The 17839-nt window shown below is 43.8% G+C and overlaps 1 protein-coding gene across 1 annotated transcript in view; it reads right to left on the reverse strand.

Annotated features, from left to right (window-relative positions):
- LOC121276056 (phosphatase and actin regulator 1-like) overlaps positions 1–17839 on the reverse strand; it is a 683909-nt gene that overhangs the window by 271566 nt on the left and 394504 nt on the right. Inside the window, exon 4 of the mRNA XM_041184001.1 lies at positions 8483–8632. Within this exon, the coding sequence (XP_041039935.1) occupies positions 8483–8632 (150 nt within the window). The remainder of the gene's footprint in view (positions 1–8482; positions 8633–17839) is intronic.

Here is a 17839-nt window from a genome sequence, read left to right on the forward strand (position 1 = left end):
CATTCATCTCTAATTTCCTGTTTAATACTGTCCCCTACTTTATCACTACTGTTTGGAGAACTATAAACAACTCCCACTAATGTTTTCCACCCTTGTTGCTTCTTAGTTCTACCCAGACTGATTCTACATCTAAATTTTCTGAGCCAATATCTTCTCTCACTATCACACTGATTTCATCCTTAACTAACAATGCCACACTACCTCCTTTTCCTTTTTGCCTGTACGTCCTAAATATCGAGTACCCTTGGATATTCAGTTCCCAGCCTTGGACACTCTGCAGCCCTGTTGGAGAGTGGCAAATGTAACCCCACTATTTAAAAAAGGGAGAGAAAAAACAGAATTATAGACCAGTTAGCCTAACATCAGTAGTGGAGAAAATGTTAGAGTCTATTATTGTGCAGAACCAGTCATAGATAAGACAGAGCGTAAAGAGACATCACTTTTGTATGTCTTGGTATGTGGATGATATGTTTGCTATATTTAAATTTGTAACAGCATGTAATAATTTCCTTACATGTCTTAATGGGCTCCATTCTGTGCTCAAATTTAACTTTGAAATGGAACAAACGAACTCCCTTTCCTTGACATACTAGTTGAGAAATCTGCCACCACAGTCTACTGCAAGTAACCTTGTAAATAGGGCCCAAGCCATTTGCTCACCATGCAAGCTTGATGCCGAGATAGGGTGCATCAAAGACATCCTGCAGGATAATGGCAACCCCGATCAGATAATTTCATGCTGTATATCGCGCAAACTCATGAACTTCCAAACCTGAAAAGTACCCAGTCTACTTCGGATTACCCTGGAAGGGCAAGGTATCTCAAAGATGTGCGCAAAAGATGAAGCTAGCTGTTTCACGCTGCCACTATACAGTAGCAACAGGAGTGTTCAAGCCAAAAAGACTTTCTACCTTTCACACAGATGAGTAAAGTGGTATATGAATTTAAGTGCCAGTGTGATGCTAGGTATGTAGGCTATACTTCTCAAAGACTGGTGGAGCATATCAAAAAGCATGGAAAAACTCAGCAGGTCTGGCAGCATCGGCGGAGAAGAAAAGAGTTGACGTTTCGAGTCCTCATGACCCTTCAACAGAACTAGGTGAATCCAAGGCGGGGTTGAAATATAAGCTGGTTTAAGGTGGGGGGGGGGGGTGGGGTTGGGTGGGGGAAGAGAAGTGGAGGGGGTGGCGTGGTTGTAGGAACAAACAAGCAGTGATAGAAGCAGATCATCAAAAGATGTCACAGACAACAGAACAAAAGAACACATAGGTGTTGAAGTTGGTGATATTATCTAAATGAATGTATTAATTAAGAATGGATGGTAGGGCACTCAAGGTATAGCTCTAGTGGGGGTGGGGGGAGCATAAAAGATTTTAAAAATATTTAAAAATAATGGAAATAGGTGGAAAAAGAAAAATCTATATAATTTATTGGAAAAAACAAAAGGAAGGGGGAAGAAACAGAAAGGGGGTGGGGATAGAGGAGGGTGTTCAAGATCTAAAGTTGTTGAATTCAATATTCAGTCCGGAAGGCTGTAAAGTGCCTAGTCGGAAGATGAGGTATTGTTCCTCCAGTTTGCGTTGGGCTTCACTGGAACAAACATAGGTGTTGAAGTTGGTGATATACATAGGTGTTGAAGTTGGTGATATATGTTGACATCTTTTGATGATCTGCTTCTATCACTGCTTGTTTGCCCCTACAACCACACCACCCCCTCCACTTCTCTCCCCCCACCCAACAACCACCCCCCCACCCCCTCCACCTTAAACCAGCTTATATTTCACCCTTTCCTTGGATTCACCTAGTTCTGTTGAAGGGTCATGAGGACTCAAAACGTCAAATCTTTTCTTCTCCGCTGATGCTGCCAGACCTGCTGAGTTTTTCCAAGTAATTCTGTTTTTGTTTTGGATTTCCAGCATCCGCAGTTTTTTTGTTTGTATCAAAAAGCATATTCGTTCTGTTCACAATGGGCAAGGTATAGACCGTACCCAACCAGCCCATGCTTGCAAAACTCAAAACACAGTGCCCAAAGTTAGATGTGATTCCACTGTTGGACATTTGCTAAATAATCCTCAGTGTGATAAAAATTACGCTGGCAACCAAGTTAAGATTGTCAGTCAGACTCTCTGTGTGGCACATTTGTGTGGACTGAAAGCTACATATATTAATACACAGTGCCCTGTTCTTTGCAGACAGAAAGAACATGAAAGAGCCCAGAAAAATTGTTATCCTGGGAGATGCTGGTTCAACTCAGGACAATTGTTAGCTAAGGATTTGGATCTTTCTTCAGAAAGTTTGCTGAATTCAGAATGTATTAATACCATAAACATAAGACCATAAGACATAGGAGCAGAAATTAGGCCATTCGGCCCATCGAGTCTGCTCTGCCATTCAATCATGGCTGATAAGTTTCTCAACCCCATTCTCCCACCTTCTCCCAATAACCTTTGATCCCCTTACCAATCAGATAATACAGGTTATTGAGGGGAAGTGTGTGTCTTACCCATTGCATTACCCAATCCTAATTTAAATTGTGCTCTGATGAAGGGACCTTGTGTAGTTGGGATTGTTCCAAAATTACCTATTAAAACTACAGGCTTTATATTGGGCAATTATATGGCAGGGAGTGCAGTTTTTCCATAACCTGGAAGTTGTTCCTGTGAATAAAATCCCCTTGCCTAATTGTGATCCAAGTAACAGTACTGATGCATCAACCTCAGTGATCGACAGTACAGAAGCAACAGAAGTGTCCGCAGAATTGAAAATTAAGAATTGTCAATGGAAAGGGTTGAAACCGCAAAATGATCTGGAAGGGTCAATGACCGCAAATACTGAATTACATGTCCTTGCCAAGGTTGACACATAGGGCATAGTAGCAAGACTCTAGGCAAGTGAACAGTTCACAGAAGACCATTTAAAACCTGCAGAGGAGTGGAATGATGTGGTTCGTGAATTGTGTGGAAGAGTTGAAGTATTAGAAGAGAAATAAAAGTCCAGAGTGAGGAAATTGATGACATTGCTTGAAGAGAACTAAATGAGAGTCATTTGGAATGGGATCAGGAGAAACCAGAAGATCTTAATGTTCATAGATCAAACCAAGCAGGAATACTTGTGTGAACGTAAAAAGCATTTCAATAACACCCTTGAATCGGCAAAGAGAGATTTTGATCAGAGGAAAAACAAATTATTAGTGTAAAAAGAAGCCACTTTAACCTATTGTCCGAATGAGAATTTACCACATTTGAGTTCAGAAAATGAGCTTAAAGATGGAATTACGCCGACAGCTAACGACAAGGATGACAATTGGGCCGTGGACTAAAATGAAACATTCTTTGCTAAGTTGAAGACCGGGAGTGAAAGGAAAAAAAAACATGAGCACTGAGTGATGATAATTCTATGATTTTTAAATTCTGCTAATCCTACTTCCCACATAAACTGGGTTTTATTTTGGTTAAACCACTGTAGCTTTATAATACTGTTATGATCTGGCAGGTGATAACTGCCAGGTTGACCAAAGCCCAAAGGGAAACTTGGCCAAGCATCACGATTTGCAATTTGTATTTTATAGAAGATAAGTGCACTGAAGTCAGAAGTAAATATTCCACTACCACTTTTGGAGATTTTAAATCTTAAATAAAAACATTTATTAACAAAAGAAAATAAAACTTAAACACACAAGATTACAGTTACAGAGTTAAATTTAGTCTTACAACATTTCCTAAAATATTTCCACTTAACCAAACTCCTAAAATAAACACCCTTTTCTAGACAACAGTCCAAACAGATTCAACTATAAAACATCCAGTAATATTACCACAAGGCAACGACTGTTACTATAAGGGAGTAATTTCACAGCTTCTCTCTCCATTTCATTTGACATTGCAAATCCAAGACTTTTAGCAAAACCTTGCTTTCTGGAACAAACAAACACTTCTCTGGGGTGGCTAGAGGCTACCTTTCACAGGTCTGTCTTTGCACAGCACATCTTTCAAATTCTCACATGGCCACTCAGCTCATACAGCTTTCAATATTCCCTTAAATATATTTTTGTCTTTTATCTCTAAACCCATTGTTTTCTTTGAAACTCAAACTCTTCCAAATATAAGGTCTCTCATGTTTCCATCTTGTCTTTGTTTCTGGGTAGATAAAAATATGATATCCCCACTACTTGTTTACCTATGAACTCCTGCAAGATGCAAACATTTTCCTTGTCATCTTCTAGTTCTTCTTTGAAATTCAAACAACCTCTCAACTTATCTATAAATGCAAATATTAGTTCATCTATTTCCATTTCAAAATGCCTGCTTTGACATCTTTGATTTAAACCTTGCAGTCTGACTGTCTTCAGTTTAATTAAATTAGTCACACAAACACACACAAACCTATACATACAACCCCCACAAGCCTGCTTCAGTACTCCACAGTAATGTTAGAAAAAATGATATTTTCTTTGCAACACAAAATGTATAATTGTAGAAAAAAAGAGAAAGGTTTATCTGTACCATATGTAATAAGCTATTTGTTAGAAGTTTATGACAAGTACTTCTTGTAAAGAAACCCCGCTAAACTTACTTTGGAGGTCGGGAACTCCAAGTCCTGATGAACCCGGACATCCTGCACATGCACAGTTTGGCATCTTCACATACTTGGGGCCTAGGAAAGGTCCTGCATATCTGTGCCTGGAGGAAAAAGGAGGCATGAAAACCCAGGTCAGGTGACCAGGTGATCTAGCAAGTGTCCCAGAGAGAGGTACAAGGAAAGGTAGAGGCCCCAAGTGTCTCAGAGAGGGACAGGGAGAGATCCCAAAAGAAAGTCGCAGGTAAATGACAAATATAGGGGACAGAAACAGGTCCCAGTTAAGTTAAGACAGGAATGGAGAAATAGGCCCCAATTAGAGAAAGGGCTGTGGGAAACAGACTTTAAGTGAAGTGGGCTCAGGAGAGTCTCTGGTAGCCAGGGGGCTCGAGAAGCCCTGAAGGTTTGAGAAGGCAGCCAAGGGTTGGTGACTCTGTGCTGAGGGAAGTAGGGGCAAAAGTACCCCTTTGGCACAGTCATGTTCTGCTTGGTACAGCCAAAGAGCTGAAATTGTGCTTCTAAGTTGATGCTTAAGTGTATTTGGGAATCCAGGGGAACGGAATTTCAGAAGGCGAGATTGAAACCTTGTGATGTGAGCCGTAATTGAAGTCATCTGAGTTGTGGGGACCTCTGGAGAGAATTCCAAGGCGCAACTTTTGATGGTGAAGATTGGAAACTCTTGTGAGACAGACAGAGTTTCGGTGAGGTTGGTTGACTCTCAGTGTGACTAACATATGGGTGGGTTGTTGAGAAATCCATGAAATCTGCTTTGGTCACATCTGTCGTTGGTTGTGTAGAATGTCCAACCACAATTAATTCACATATATCTCAAACTTAACCTAAATGTTAGCGTGTACGATAAACATTGTAAATTGTTTATCTTTCTGGCCTTGTGTAGTAAAGTTTATTTTTGTTTGTTCAAAAGCCGTGGAATCTTGTTGCTTTCTTTGCTAAGCAACTGTCTTGAATCTCAAACTTTGTCTACTTTAAACAAAATGTTATTGGTCCCACAGGATTTCACCAACCACTTAGGAATTTGGCCAGGGATCATAACAGCTGTCACATAAGCTGATCTCATTAGCTGTTCAGTTACAGCAGGCTTGCCTAACCCCCAGCCCGCAGGCCAAATCTGGTCCACCAAGCCTCTGCATCCAGACTGTGGACCCAGTGTTCAAACTACAGGTAAGGTCAATGAAAGATTCTGCAAGGAGCTGCTCCTCCAATCACAGGCCATTTTTCTCCTCTGTTTGCTGCTGATAGGCCCACTATCAGCAACAAACAGAGGAGAGGAACTCTGATTCTCCCATCACCCAGCCCTCCCCGCGCAGACACTGGCTCCTAAAGGACCCCTAAAGGGGTCCAAGATAGCAAAGCATGTCAAGGAGGCCATGTGGATCAACAGTCACAGCAACAAGGCTTGCCCACCCAGCCCCACCCCTTGACCTCCCTGCTCCCAGGCAGCTGGAGTCCCAGAAAAGGCAATGTGAGGAAGTGCTTCTCTTCACAGCATCACGAATACCTCCTTAGCAGTAAGATGTCCAAACCTCCCAAGCCCGGGTGGGGAGGGAGGGAGTGAGTGAGTCTAGGTGAGTGAGAGCGGGAATGAGCCTGGGTGAGAGAGAGTGATTGAGTCTGGGTGAGTGAGAGAGTGACAGAGTCTGGGTGAGAACCACACAAACCCTGTCCTTCTCCGTCCCCAAAAAACTATCCACAATGCAGGCCAGGAGAGGAAGAAAACCCAGGTTGAAAGGCAACCTGCTTTCAACCCCACTTTCGTATGAATTCCATGGAGGCCAGCACCGAATGTACATCACCAGAGACAAATTCAACATCAGTACAGTTAAATCCAACTCCTTAGCTCAGCCCCAGAACCCAACCCCTTCCCTGGTTACCAGGACCTGGGCTGAGTCTGTGTCTTTCTAGCTCTGTTGCTTGAGCGAAAAGGCAAAAATGGTTTTATTGATTAACTCTGCTGCTTGACGTTTTTTAATGGCCATCACTTTCGGCCCTGAAAAGTGCCCTGTCTACCTCAGATTACCCTTGAAGGGCAAGGTATCTCAAAAATTTGAGCAACAGGTAAAGCTAGCTGTTTCACGCTGCTACTATGCAGTAACAACATCAGTGGTATTCGCCACTAACAGGATACTGCCATCAAGCCAAAAAGACGTTCTGCCTATCACACAAATGAGTAATGTGGTATATGAATTTCAGTGCCAGTGTGATGCTAGGTCTGTAGGCCATATGTCCCAAAGAATGTTGCATCGTATCAAACAGCACGTCCCTGCCGCTGTTCGCAATGGACAGGGTACAGATTGTACCCAACCAGCCCATCCTTGCAAAACTCGAAACATAAATCACAACATTATATGTGATTCCACGATTGGACAACATTTGCTAAATAATCCTCTGCTAAGAATTACACTGACAACCAACTTAAGATCGTCAGTCAGGCTCGCAATGAGGCGCATTGGCATGTATTGGAAGCTACATACATTAATACACAGTGCCCTGTTCTTTGCAGATAGAAAGAACATATACATACATTGTGCCTGTTTCAGCTAAACGAAATAAGTGAAAGCCATTCGCTGACTCATTCCTTAGGGCAATACCTTGAACAATCAGGGTCAAGCTGCCTGGTTTAAAATTTCAAACAATGATTGGCATTAACTGTCAGTCACCATCACTGGTGCATTCTCCATGACAATGTCACTTGCCAACCAATAAGCACTCTTCACGTAAATTGTTTTCCCCTTATATTAGTATCCTTATGAGTGTTTTGAGTGCAAGATAAAGACGTGTTTCATCTTTTCAGCAATACACAAGTTCTGTACCACCAAACAACTAATTATTACAACTCTATTTTTTTCTTTTCCCTCTTATTTTTAAATTTATTTCGATCTATTGTTTCATCTCCACCTTTTAGCCCATTTTGATCCCTTCCACCCCCACCCCACCTGCACTAGGGCCATCTGCCACTAGCTTGTCCTGCTTGCTTCCCTTAATGTCCCCATTAGCACATCCTTTAGATAATATCACCACCGTCAACACCTCTTTGTCCTTTTTGTCTATGACATCTTTGGCAGTCTCTTCTTGGCCTCCACCTATTACTGGCCCCCTATTGAGCTCTCCTGTCTCACCCCCTTCTACCAGCTTATATTTCATCTCATTTCTATATGTCTTAGTTCTGATGAAGGGTCATAAGGACTCGAAACGTCAACTGTGTCCCTCTCCGCAGATGCTCCCAGATCTGCTGGGTTTTTCCAGGTATTTTTGTTTTTGTAACTAATTATCAATTTATTGCTTTGACATTGATTTTTTTTAAAAATCATGTTTAATGTTGTGGCAAACCTTAACTTGCTAAAATTTGCTCATTGGTCCAAAGGGTCCCTTGAGTGAGAAAAAAATTGAAATGTGGCCCACCCACGCAAAAACGTTGGGCAAGCCTGAGTTAGAGCAACATTGAATTATGAGTTGATTAGAACTAAAAAAGCTTCATATAACGATTGACAAATTCTTTGACTCCACTTTTGGCTTTCAGCACAACCATTTTGCTCCTGCTGATATGAAAATGAAAATATTTCAAACTGAGCATGTGTCTGAGAAATTGTCAAATCCCTGCTGGTTCTCTGCACCAAGCAAAACAACACAATTAAACATTGTTCTGCTGAGACAGCAATGTGTGAGTCTGCAACAACAATGAAAATAAAATTTATTTAAATTGTGGCAATATTTCTGACTGAGTTCAGATTAGACAGGGCATCCTTTGTGATATCTTCCTCCATTTATAAGGCTACTATAGTTTGCAATGTCGAGAATATAGTGTACTAAATCTATTAGTACTCTCAAGCTTCTTGCAACTGATAGTCAATCTGTGTGTGGTCTTATTCTGTTATGTGACAAATCCCACCTGGCTTGTCTGTTGACTCTGTACATGGGGCTGCATTGTCTGCTACGGCTTCACCTGACACTGTCTCAGGCTCCACTTCCTCCGGCTCTGACGTTTGGATCTGACCGTTCTCTATTACCTCCTCTTCATTATGTATTGGCACATCTCCATCTGAAACCAGACCGATCAATCAGTGGACTGAGCAGAGACAACCACGGTGAAATGATATAACAGCAGTACACACGTATGGGCAGACAGACACACACACATCACAGTCTGTGTATTAGAAGTAAATTCATTGTACAAAGAAATCATGATTCATTGTACAAAGAAATTAGGATAATTACTATTGGTAATTAATTGGGTGTTTAATTCAGGAGCACCAATGTTTGGGTGCCCCTCGCCAAGCCATTAGTACCCCACACGCAAATGGTGAGGTCTGAACAGTATCTGATTTTGGGTCTCAAACCCTGGCATAATGAAGACAGGCAGGTGCTGCAGTGTGAGGCTATACAGGGTAAGCATATTGCTGGGGACTGGGTGTATTCAGTGGGCCATGGAGGCTGCGATCAGGAGTCAGGAAAATAGCGGGAACCGGGGGAATGATCAGTGTCTCAGAGAAGACAATGGCGCCAGAGGGAAAGGTTCAATGTTCGAGAGGACATGAAGGTTGTGGCTGGGTGGCGGAAAGGAGATCAAGGACTTGGAGAATGAGACAGGAGTGATGTTGGGGTTGGGTTACAGTCAGATGTCGGAGATCTCACGATTGAGATTGTGGTAAGTAATCAGCTTTTTTACTTATGCAAATATTTAAGTTTGGTTTACTCTGAGGCAGCCAGGGAGACTGTAGCTCTCCTGTGGGATGGGAATAGCAGTATGAGTAAAACAGACAAGTCTTCTCCTCCATGCTGGTTATGATGAATATGACAATTTTTCTACTTCAGTTTTAACTGATGGGGTATTACACCATTCACAGATGATCCCATGTAAGGACAATCCTGTTAACTTCCACCAGTGCTGCATACACTACCTGAACAAGCCTGTTTTAAGATCCCAACATTTACCCACTCACATCTTTCACCATGTGATTTTAAATTCCCGTTCTTAGTTTGAATAACTTGTCTTCCTCAGTTTTGATTTGCATATAAACTTCTTTCACATCATCCATGTTTTAATATAGAATAACTAGATTTGTATCTTTCAGCATCAAATCTTCCATTTCTGCCACGCAATCTGTAGCGACAGTAACAACTCGGAAGTAATTAGTTTACAGATTGATGATAAAGAATATGAATCCTTAATGTTGGAGCCGGAGGCAGGAGCTGCTTTCACTTGGGGATCAGCCAGCCATATGTAATCTTTCGTCCAATTAACAGGAAGAGCCCAACCAAACACTGAGGGAAATGCAGTGTCACATGACTCTGGCAAGTCCTGGCACCATATTTATAGAACTGCCAGCCCTGCATTTCATGGGAACTGCTGAAAAGTTTAAGGAGACCTGTAGCCAAAATGGCAGAAGGAAGACCCTGGTTAGCCCCATGGTCCAGCAAAGTCTTCCTGCCGGCTCTCCTCCAGGCTCGTTGGGTAAGATGGAAGGTCCTCTTCCCCAAGGACAGGAGGGAAGCAGCAGCCTGATCAAGCAAGCTTGGACAGAGATCACAGAATAGGTCAACAGCTGCAGAGTCACATTGGTGGGTATCTGTTCATGCTTAGATTTGAGGGACAATACCTGGTGTGTATATCAAATTACTCACCTGAGGAGCTGACGGAAGTTGTGACGGCTGAGGCCACTGACAGTTGAAGGACTGTTGGAGGTCATGCTGATACTGAACAACAAGCTGATGACCTGCCTCTGGAGTCATCAACAACAAGGCACTTGATGCAGCTAATGTGAGAGGTAAGGGAACATCTGGGTGGAGCTTCCAGAGGCTATGGAGCCAATAGGTTGTAAAGGTCATATATATCGTCTATATACCTTCCAAGCCTCCCTTATACGTATCTCATTGCTCCTTGCCTGTGGTCCCCAGAGTCCTTCATCATACATCACATGGTCAGGAGCTTCCTCCACATCCTCTTCATCGTAATCCACCAGATCCTCATTGTATAACACTTTGCCCATCTACAGCACCAGGTTGTGCACAGCAGATCACCACGGTACTCAAGACGTTCACTAGGACATAGCGAAGGGCTTCACCGGATCGATCCAGGCACCTGAATTTCATCTTCAGAAGCCCAATAACCTGCTCAAAGATCCCTCCAACATACCACGTGGCAAGTGTTCTACCTCCTCTGCAACTAGAGACAGCCATCACTGAGCTCCTGCTTGCTTGATACCACCTTTTACCAAGCGAGGCTCTTGAAGTCCCTATGATTACTGTGCACTGTAAGTAAAATTTACAAATCCCCATAAATGGCTCTCAAATGGCCCTAATTACCTCCTGCTGCATCCAAGTTCCAAGACTGCCAGCAGTCATTGGGAAAATGCAGAAACGACATTAAGATGTCAGATTTCAGACCTGCTTCTTCTGTCCCAATTTAGGTTTTAAGCCTTAACCCCCTTATTATCTCCCCCCCACCACCCTGGCTTGTGTGCTTGTTTCCAATGCAGCTGAAAAGCTATGATAAACAGTTCACTCTAAATTCTGGAGCGTTTTCTAATAATGTCAAACGTCCTAGTGAGAAATAATGTAGATTTTTTTAAAAGGTATTTTGTGGTAATTGCTAGGCTGACCAAATCCTAAAGGGAAACTTGGCCAAGCTATCACAACGATTTGCAATTTATGTTTGTACTATGAGAAGGTATATGCACTGAAATCAGAAGTAGATTCCACTACCACTTTTAAAGATTTTAAATATTAAATTCAAACATTTATTAATAAAAGAAAAGAAAACTTAAATACACAAGATTAGAGTTACACAATTAAGTTTAGCCTTACGCTTCCCAAAAGATTTCTATTTAACTAGAGTCCCAAATAAACACCCTTTTCAGGCAATTACTTCCAATTACCATCCTTCCATCACCTTCACATAGTCCATCTCTGACACTTCCCTTCCCTGACCTCTCTGTCTCAATTTCTTGTGATAGGCTGTCCATCAATATTCATTACAAACCCACTGACTCCTACAGCTACCTCGACTACAACTCCTCGCACCCTGCATCCTGTAATAACTCTATCCCATTCTCTCAGTTCCTTCACCTCCGTTGCATCTATTCCGATGATGCCACTTTCCAAAACTGCGCTTTTGACATGTCTTCCTTAACCGAGGTTTCCCACTCACTGTGGTTTTCAGGGCCCTCACCTGTGTCCGACCCATCTCCCTCGCCTTTGCCTTCACGCCTTTCTCTCCCTCTCAGAACCATGATAGGGTCCCCCTTGTCCTCACTATTCACCCCACCAGCCTCCGCAATCAAAGGATCATCCTCCACCATTTCTGCCAACTCCAGCATGATGCCACCAAACACTTCTTCCATTCACACCCCGTTGGCACTCCATAGGGACCATTTCCTCCAGGACACCCTGGTCCATTCCTCCAACACCTCATCCCTCTCCCACGGCACCTTCCCATGCCCCTTCACCTCCTCCCTCCTCACCGTCCAAAGGCCCAAACACTCATTTCAGGTGAAGCAGTGCTTCAATTGCACCTCCTTCAATTTGGTCTATTGCATTTGCTGCTCCCAATGTGGCCTCCTCTCCATTAAAGAGGCCAAATGCAGACTGGGTGACCACTTTGCAGAACACCTTTGACCCAGACCTTCCTATCACTTAACATTTCAATACCCTACCCTGCTCTCATGCCCACATGTCCGTCCTTGGCCTGCTACAATGTTCCAACGAAGCCCAACGCGAACTGGGGGAACAGCATTTCATCTTCCGATTAGGCACTTTTTACAGCTTTCTGGACTTAACATTGAGTTCAACAACTTCAGACCATGAACACTCTATTCTTTCCTCACCCCTTTTTTCAATATTCATCTTCATTTTTTTTACCCACCTATTTTTATTATTATTTATTTTCGTTTTTATTCATTGTTTTATCCCCAACTTTTATCCTATTTTCAATCGTTTTCCCCCCCCCACCCCTTGAGAGCCATCTGTCACTTGTTCATGTTGTCCTTTCCAGAGTGCTTACCATTGTCCTGTTATTCTGCTTCACATTCTGCTTTCTGACCTCAATGCTACCATCAGCAGCTCCTTTAGCCAGTACCACTACCATTAACACCCCTTTGTCCTTTTGTTCATGATATCTTTAGCAATCTCTCCTTTGCCCCCACCTATCGCTGGCCTTCTATCCAGCTTCACCTGCTCCACCCCCAAAAACAGTATAAATTGCATCACCTCTTTAGTTCTGAAGAAGTCATATGAACTCAAAAGGTTAACTCTGTTTTTCTCTCCACAGATGCTGTTAGACCTACTGAGGTTTTCCAGCATTTTCTGTTTTTGTTCCATTTCGAAATGCCTGCTCTTCCACCTATTCCCTTTGATGATTCAAACCTTGCAGTCTGACTGTCTTCAGTTTAATTAAATTACATACACACACACAGCCCCACAAGCCTGCAATGACAGCATCACACAGTAATATTAGGGAAAAAATGACACTTCCTTTACACCTGTATCCTTACGGAAAAATGAACCATCATAATTCTAAAAGATGGTTTCATTTTCTCAACCTATTTCACATTATTTACTATACTTACCTATATACACAAAACTGTTACACTACCAGGTACATGCATTAACATGACAATATACACAAGGCCTTTGTGGTCATTTCTGTTCATTGTCCATATTTTAAATGTCCAATTTCCTTTGAACTATAAGCTCTTGACAACGTATCTGCAATTAAATTTTCTCATCCAGCCACAAGTACAACCTGTAAATCAAATGGTTGTATTAATAAACTCCATCTGAACAATTTGGCACTCTGGTCTCAACATTTTTCCAAAAATGTTAAAGGATTGTTGTCTGTATAAACAATTGTTTCTGAAGAATTGCTTGCAACATAAACCTCAAAATGCTGCAATGCTAACACCAACCAAGAGTCTCTTTTTTGATGGTTGAGTATTTTATTTGATGTTCAATCAGCTTCCACGAAAAATATCCTACTAGCTTTTCAATTTCTGTTTCAAATATCAAGATCAATTGCATCAATAAGCAACTTAAACTTCCTGGCAAAAACAAAAACAGAATTACCTGGAAAAACTCAGCAAGTCTGTCAGCATCGGCGGAGAAGAAAAGAGTTGATGTTTCGAGCCCTCATGACCCTTCGACAGAACTTGAGTTCGAGTCCAAGAAAGAGTTGAAATATAAGCTGGTTTAAGGTGTGTGTGTGGGGGGCGGAGAGAGAGAGAGAGAGAGAAGTGGAGTGGGGGTGTGGTTGTAGGGACAAACAAGCAGTGATAGAAGCAGATCATCAAAAGATGTCAACAACAATAGAACAAAAGAACACATAGGTGTTAAAGTTAAAGTTGGTGATATTATCTAAATGAATGTGCTAATTAAGAATGGATGGTAGGGCACTCAAGGTACAGCTCTAGTGAGGGTGGAGAGAGCATAAAAGATTTAAAAATTTTTTTTTTAAAAAAATAATGGAAATAGGTGGGAAAAGGAAAATCTATATAATTTATTGGGGAAAAAAAGGAAGGGGGAAACAGAAAGGGGGTGGGGATGGGGGAGGGAGCTCACGACCTAAAGTTGTTGAATTCAATATTCAGTCCGGAAGGCTGTAAAGTGCCTAGTCGGAAGATGAGGTGTTGTTCCTCCAGTTTGCTTCACTGGAACAATGCAGCAAGCCAAGGACAGACATGTGGGCAAGAGAGCAGGGTGGCGTGTTAAAATGGCAAGCGACAGGGAGGTTTGAGTCATTCTTGCGGACAGACCGCAGGTGTTCTGCAAAGCGGTTGCCCAGTTTACGTTTGGTCTCTCCAATGTAGAGGAGACCACATTGAGAGCAACAAATGCAGTAGACTAAGTTGGGGGAAATGCAAGTGAAATGCTGCTTCACTTGAAAGGAGTGTTTGGGTCCTTGGATGGTGAGGAGAGAGGAAGTGAAGGGGCAGGTGTTGCATCTTTTGCGTGGACATGGGGTGGTGCCATAGGAGGGGGTTGAGGAGTAGGGGTTGATGGAGGAGTGGACAAGGGTGTCCCGGAGGGAGCAATCCCTACGGAATGCCGATGGGGGGGGTGAAGGGAAGATGTGTTTGGTGGTGGCATCATGCTGGAGTTGGCGGAAATGGCGGAGGATGATCCTTTGAATGCGGAGGCTGGTGGGGTGATAAGTGAGGACAAGGGGGACCCTATCATGTTTCTGGGAGGGAGGAGAAGGCGTGAGGGCAGATGCGTGGGAGATGGGCCGGACACGGTTGAGGGCCCTGTCAACGACCGTGGGTGGAAAACCTCGGTTAAGGAAGAAGGAGGACATGTCAGAGGAACTGTTTTTGAAGGTGGCATCATCGGAACAGATGCAACGGAGGCGAAGGAACTGAGAGAATGGGATGGAGTCCTTACAGGAAGCGGGGTGTGAGGAGCTGTAGTCGAGATAGCTGTGGGAGTCGGTGGGTTTGTAATGGATATTGGTGGACAGTCTATCACCAGAGATTGAGACAGAGAGGTCAAGGAAGGGAAGGGAAGTGTCAGAGATGGACCACGTGAAAATGATGGAGGGGTGGAGATTGGAAGCAAAATTAATAAATTTTTCCAAGTCCCGACGAGAGCATGAAGCGGCACCGAAGTAATCATCAATGTACCGGAGAAAGAGTTGTGGAAGGGGGCCGGAGTAGGACTGCAACAAGGAATGTTCCACATACCCCATAAAGAGACAGGCATAGCTGGGGCCCATGCGGGTACCCATAGCCACACCTTTTATTTGGAGGAAGTGAGAGGAGTTGAAGGAGAAATTGTTCAGCGTGAGAACAAGTTCAGCCAGACGGAGGAGAGTAGTGGTGGATGGGGATTGTTCGGGCCTCTGTTCGAGGAAGAAGCTAAGGGCCCTCAGACCATCCTGGTGGGGGATGGAGGTGTAGAGGGATTGGACGTCCATGGTGAAGAGGAAGCGGTTGGGGCCAGGGAACTGGAAATTGTTGATGTGACGTAAGGTGTCAGGGGAATCACGGATGTAGGTGGGAAGGGACTGGACAAGGGGAGAGAGAAGGGAGTCAAGATAACGAGAAATGAGTTCTGTGGGGCAGGAGCAAGCTGAGACGATCGGTCTACCGGGGCAGTTCTGTTTGTGGATTTTGGGTAGGAGATAGAAGCGGGCCGTCCGAGGTTGGGCGACTATCACTTTGGAAGCTGTGGGAGGGACATCCCCAGAGGAGATGAGGTCAGTGACAGTCCTGGAAACAATGGCTTGACGTTCAGTGGTGGGGTCATGGTCCAGGGAGAGGTAGGAGGAAGTGTCTGCGAGTTGACGCTCAGCCTCCACGAGGTAGAGGTCAGTGCGCCAGACAACAACAGCACCACCCTTGTCAGCGGGTTTGATGACAATGTCAGGGTTGGACCTGAGAGAATGGAGTGCAGTAACTTCAGAGAGAGACAGGTTAGAATGGGTGAGAGGAGCAGAGAAATTGAGACAACTAATGTCGCGCCGACAGTTCTCAATGAAAAGATCAAGAGAAGGTAAGAATCCAGAGGGAGGGGTCCAGGTGGAGGGAGAATATTGGAGATGGGTAAAAGGATCCGTTGAACTGGGAGAGGACTCCTGCCCAAAGAAGTGAGCCCGGAGACGAAGACGGCGGAAGAAGAGTTCAGCATCATGCCGAGCCCGAAATTCATTGAGGTGAGGGCGTAAGGGTATGAAACTAAGTCCTTTGCAGAGAACTGAACGTTCAGCATCGGAGAGGGGAAGGTCAGCGGGTATAGTGAATACACGGCTGGGGTTGGGATTGGAAGATGGGGTGGGACGGAGGGACAGGCAGGGGTGGAGGGTCCTAGATGGGTGTTGGTGTCGATGAGTTGTTGGAGCTTGCGTTCCTTAGCACTTGAGAGAAAGAGAAAAAGTTTCTTGTTGAGGCGTCGGATGAGCCGAAGGATAAAATGAAACTGGGGGCACGCGCAGCTTTGAAAAAGGGTATGGCGGTGCTGCTGGAGGGAGAGGTCGAGTGTGTTCATATGGCGGCGCATGGCACTGAGTGTGGATTTCAGAATGTGACGGGAACAGCAGTCCGAGAAACGTTTTATGTCCCGGAGATACCTGTAATCATGGGTGGGTTCGAAACATGAGGGGTGGAATTTCAGTTGAAATCCACGTGGGGTAAGTCGGAGATGGAGACAGTCACTGAGAAAGGAGATATGGCTGTGAAAGCGGGTTTTAGTAAACGCCTTGTCAAACACCAGGAGGGAAATGGAAAGCAAGGAAGGTGAGCAGGGCAAAAGAGAGGAACGGAAATCTTGTCGCAGAAAAGAACAGAACTTCTTCAAAGAGGTAGGCATTTCTTGAAGAGCAGTGGCAGTCAATTAAACACAGATAAAAACAAAAAAACTGCGGATGCTGGAAATTCAAAACAAAAACAAAAATAGAATTACCTGGAAAAACTCAGCAGGTCTGGCAGCATCGGCGGAGAAGAAAAGAGTTGACGTTTCGAGTCCTCATGACCCTTCGACAGAACTTGAGTTCGAGTCCAAGAAAGAGTTGAAATGTAAGCTGGTTTAAGGTGTGTGTGTGGGGGGCGGAGAGAGAGGGAGAGAGAGAAGTGGAGTGGGGGTGTGGTTGTAGGGACAAACAAGCAGTGATAGAAGCAGATCATCAAAAGATGTCAACAACAATAGAACAAAAGAACACATAGGTGTTAAAGTTAAAGTTGGTGATATTATCTAAACGAATGTGCTAATTAAGAATGGATGGTAGGGCACTCAAGGTATAGCTCTAGTGGGGGTGGGGAGAGCATAAAAGATTTAAAAAAAAATTTTTTAAAAAAATAATGGAAATAGGTGGGAAAAGGAAAATCTATATAATTTATTGGGGGGAAAAAAAGGAAGGGGGTGGGGATGAGGGAGGGAGCTCACGACCTAAAGTTGTTGAATTCAATATTCAGTCCGGAAGGCTGTAAAGTTAGTCGGAAGATGAGGTGTTGTTCCTCCAGTTTGCGTTGGGCTTCACTGGAACAATGCAGCAAGCCAAGGACAGACATATGGGCAAGAGAGCAGGGTGGAGTGTTAAAATGGCAAGCGACAGGGAGGTTTGGGTCATTCTTGCGGACAGACCGCAGGTGTTCTGCAAAGCAGTCGCCCAGTTTACGTTTGGTCTCTCCAATGTAGAGGAGACCACATTGGGAGCAACGAATGCAGTAGACTAAGTTGGGGGAAATGCAAGTGAAATGCTGCTTCACTTGAAAGGAGTGTTTGGGTCCTTGGACGGTGAGGAGAGAGGAAGTGAAGGGGC

This window comes from Carcharodon carcharias, chromosome 3 (assembly GCF_017639515.1).
Source record: "Carcharodon carcharias isolate sCarCar2 chromosome 3, sCarCar2.pri, whole genome shotgun sequence".
In the NCBI taxonomy this organism is placed as follows: domain Eukaryota; kingdom Metazoa; phylum Chordata; class Chondrichthyes; order Lamniformes; family Lamnidae; genus Carcharodon; species Carcharodon carcharias.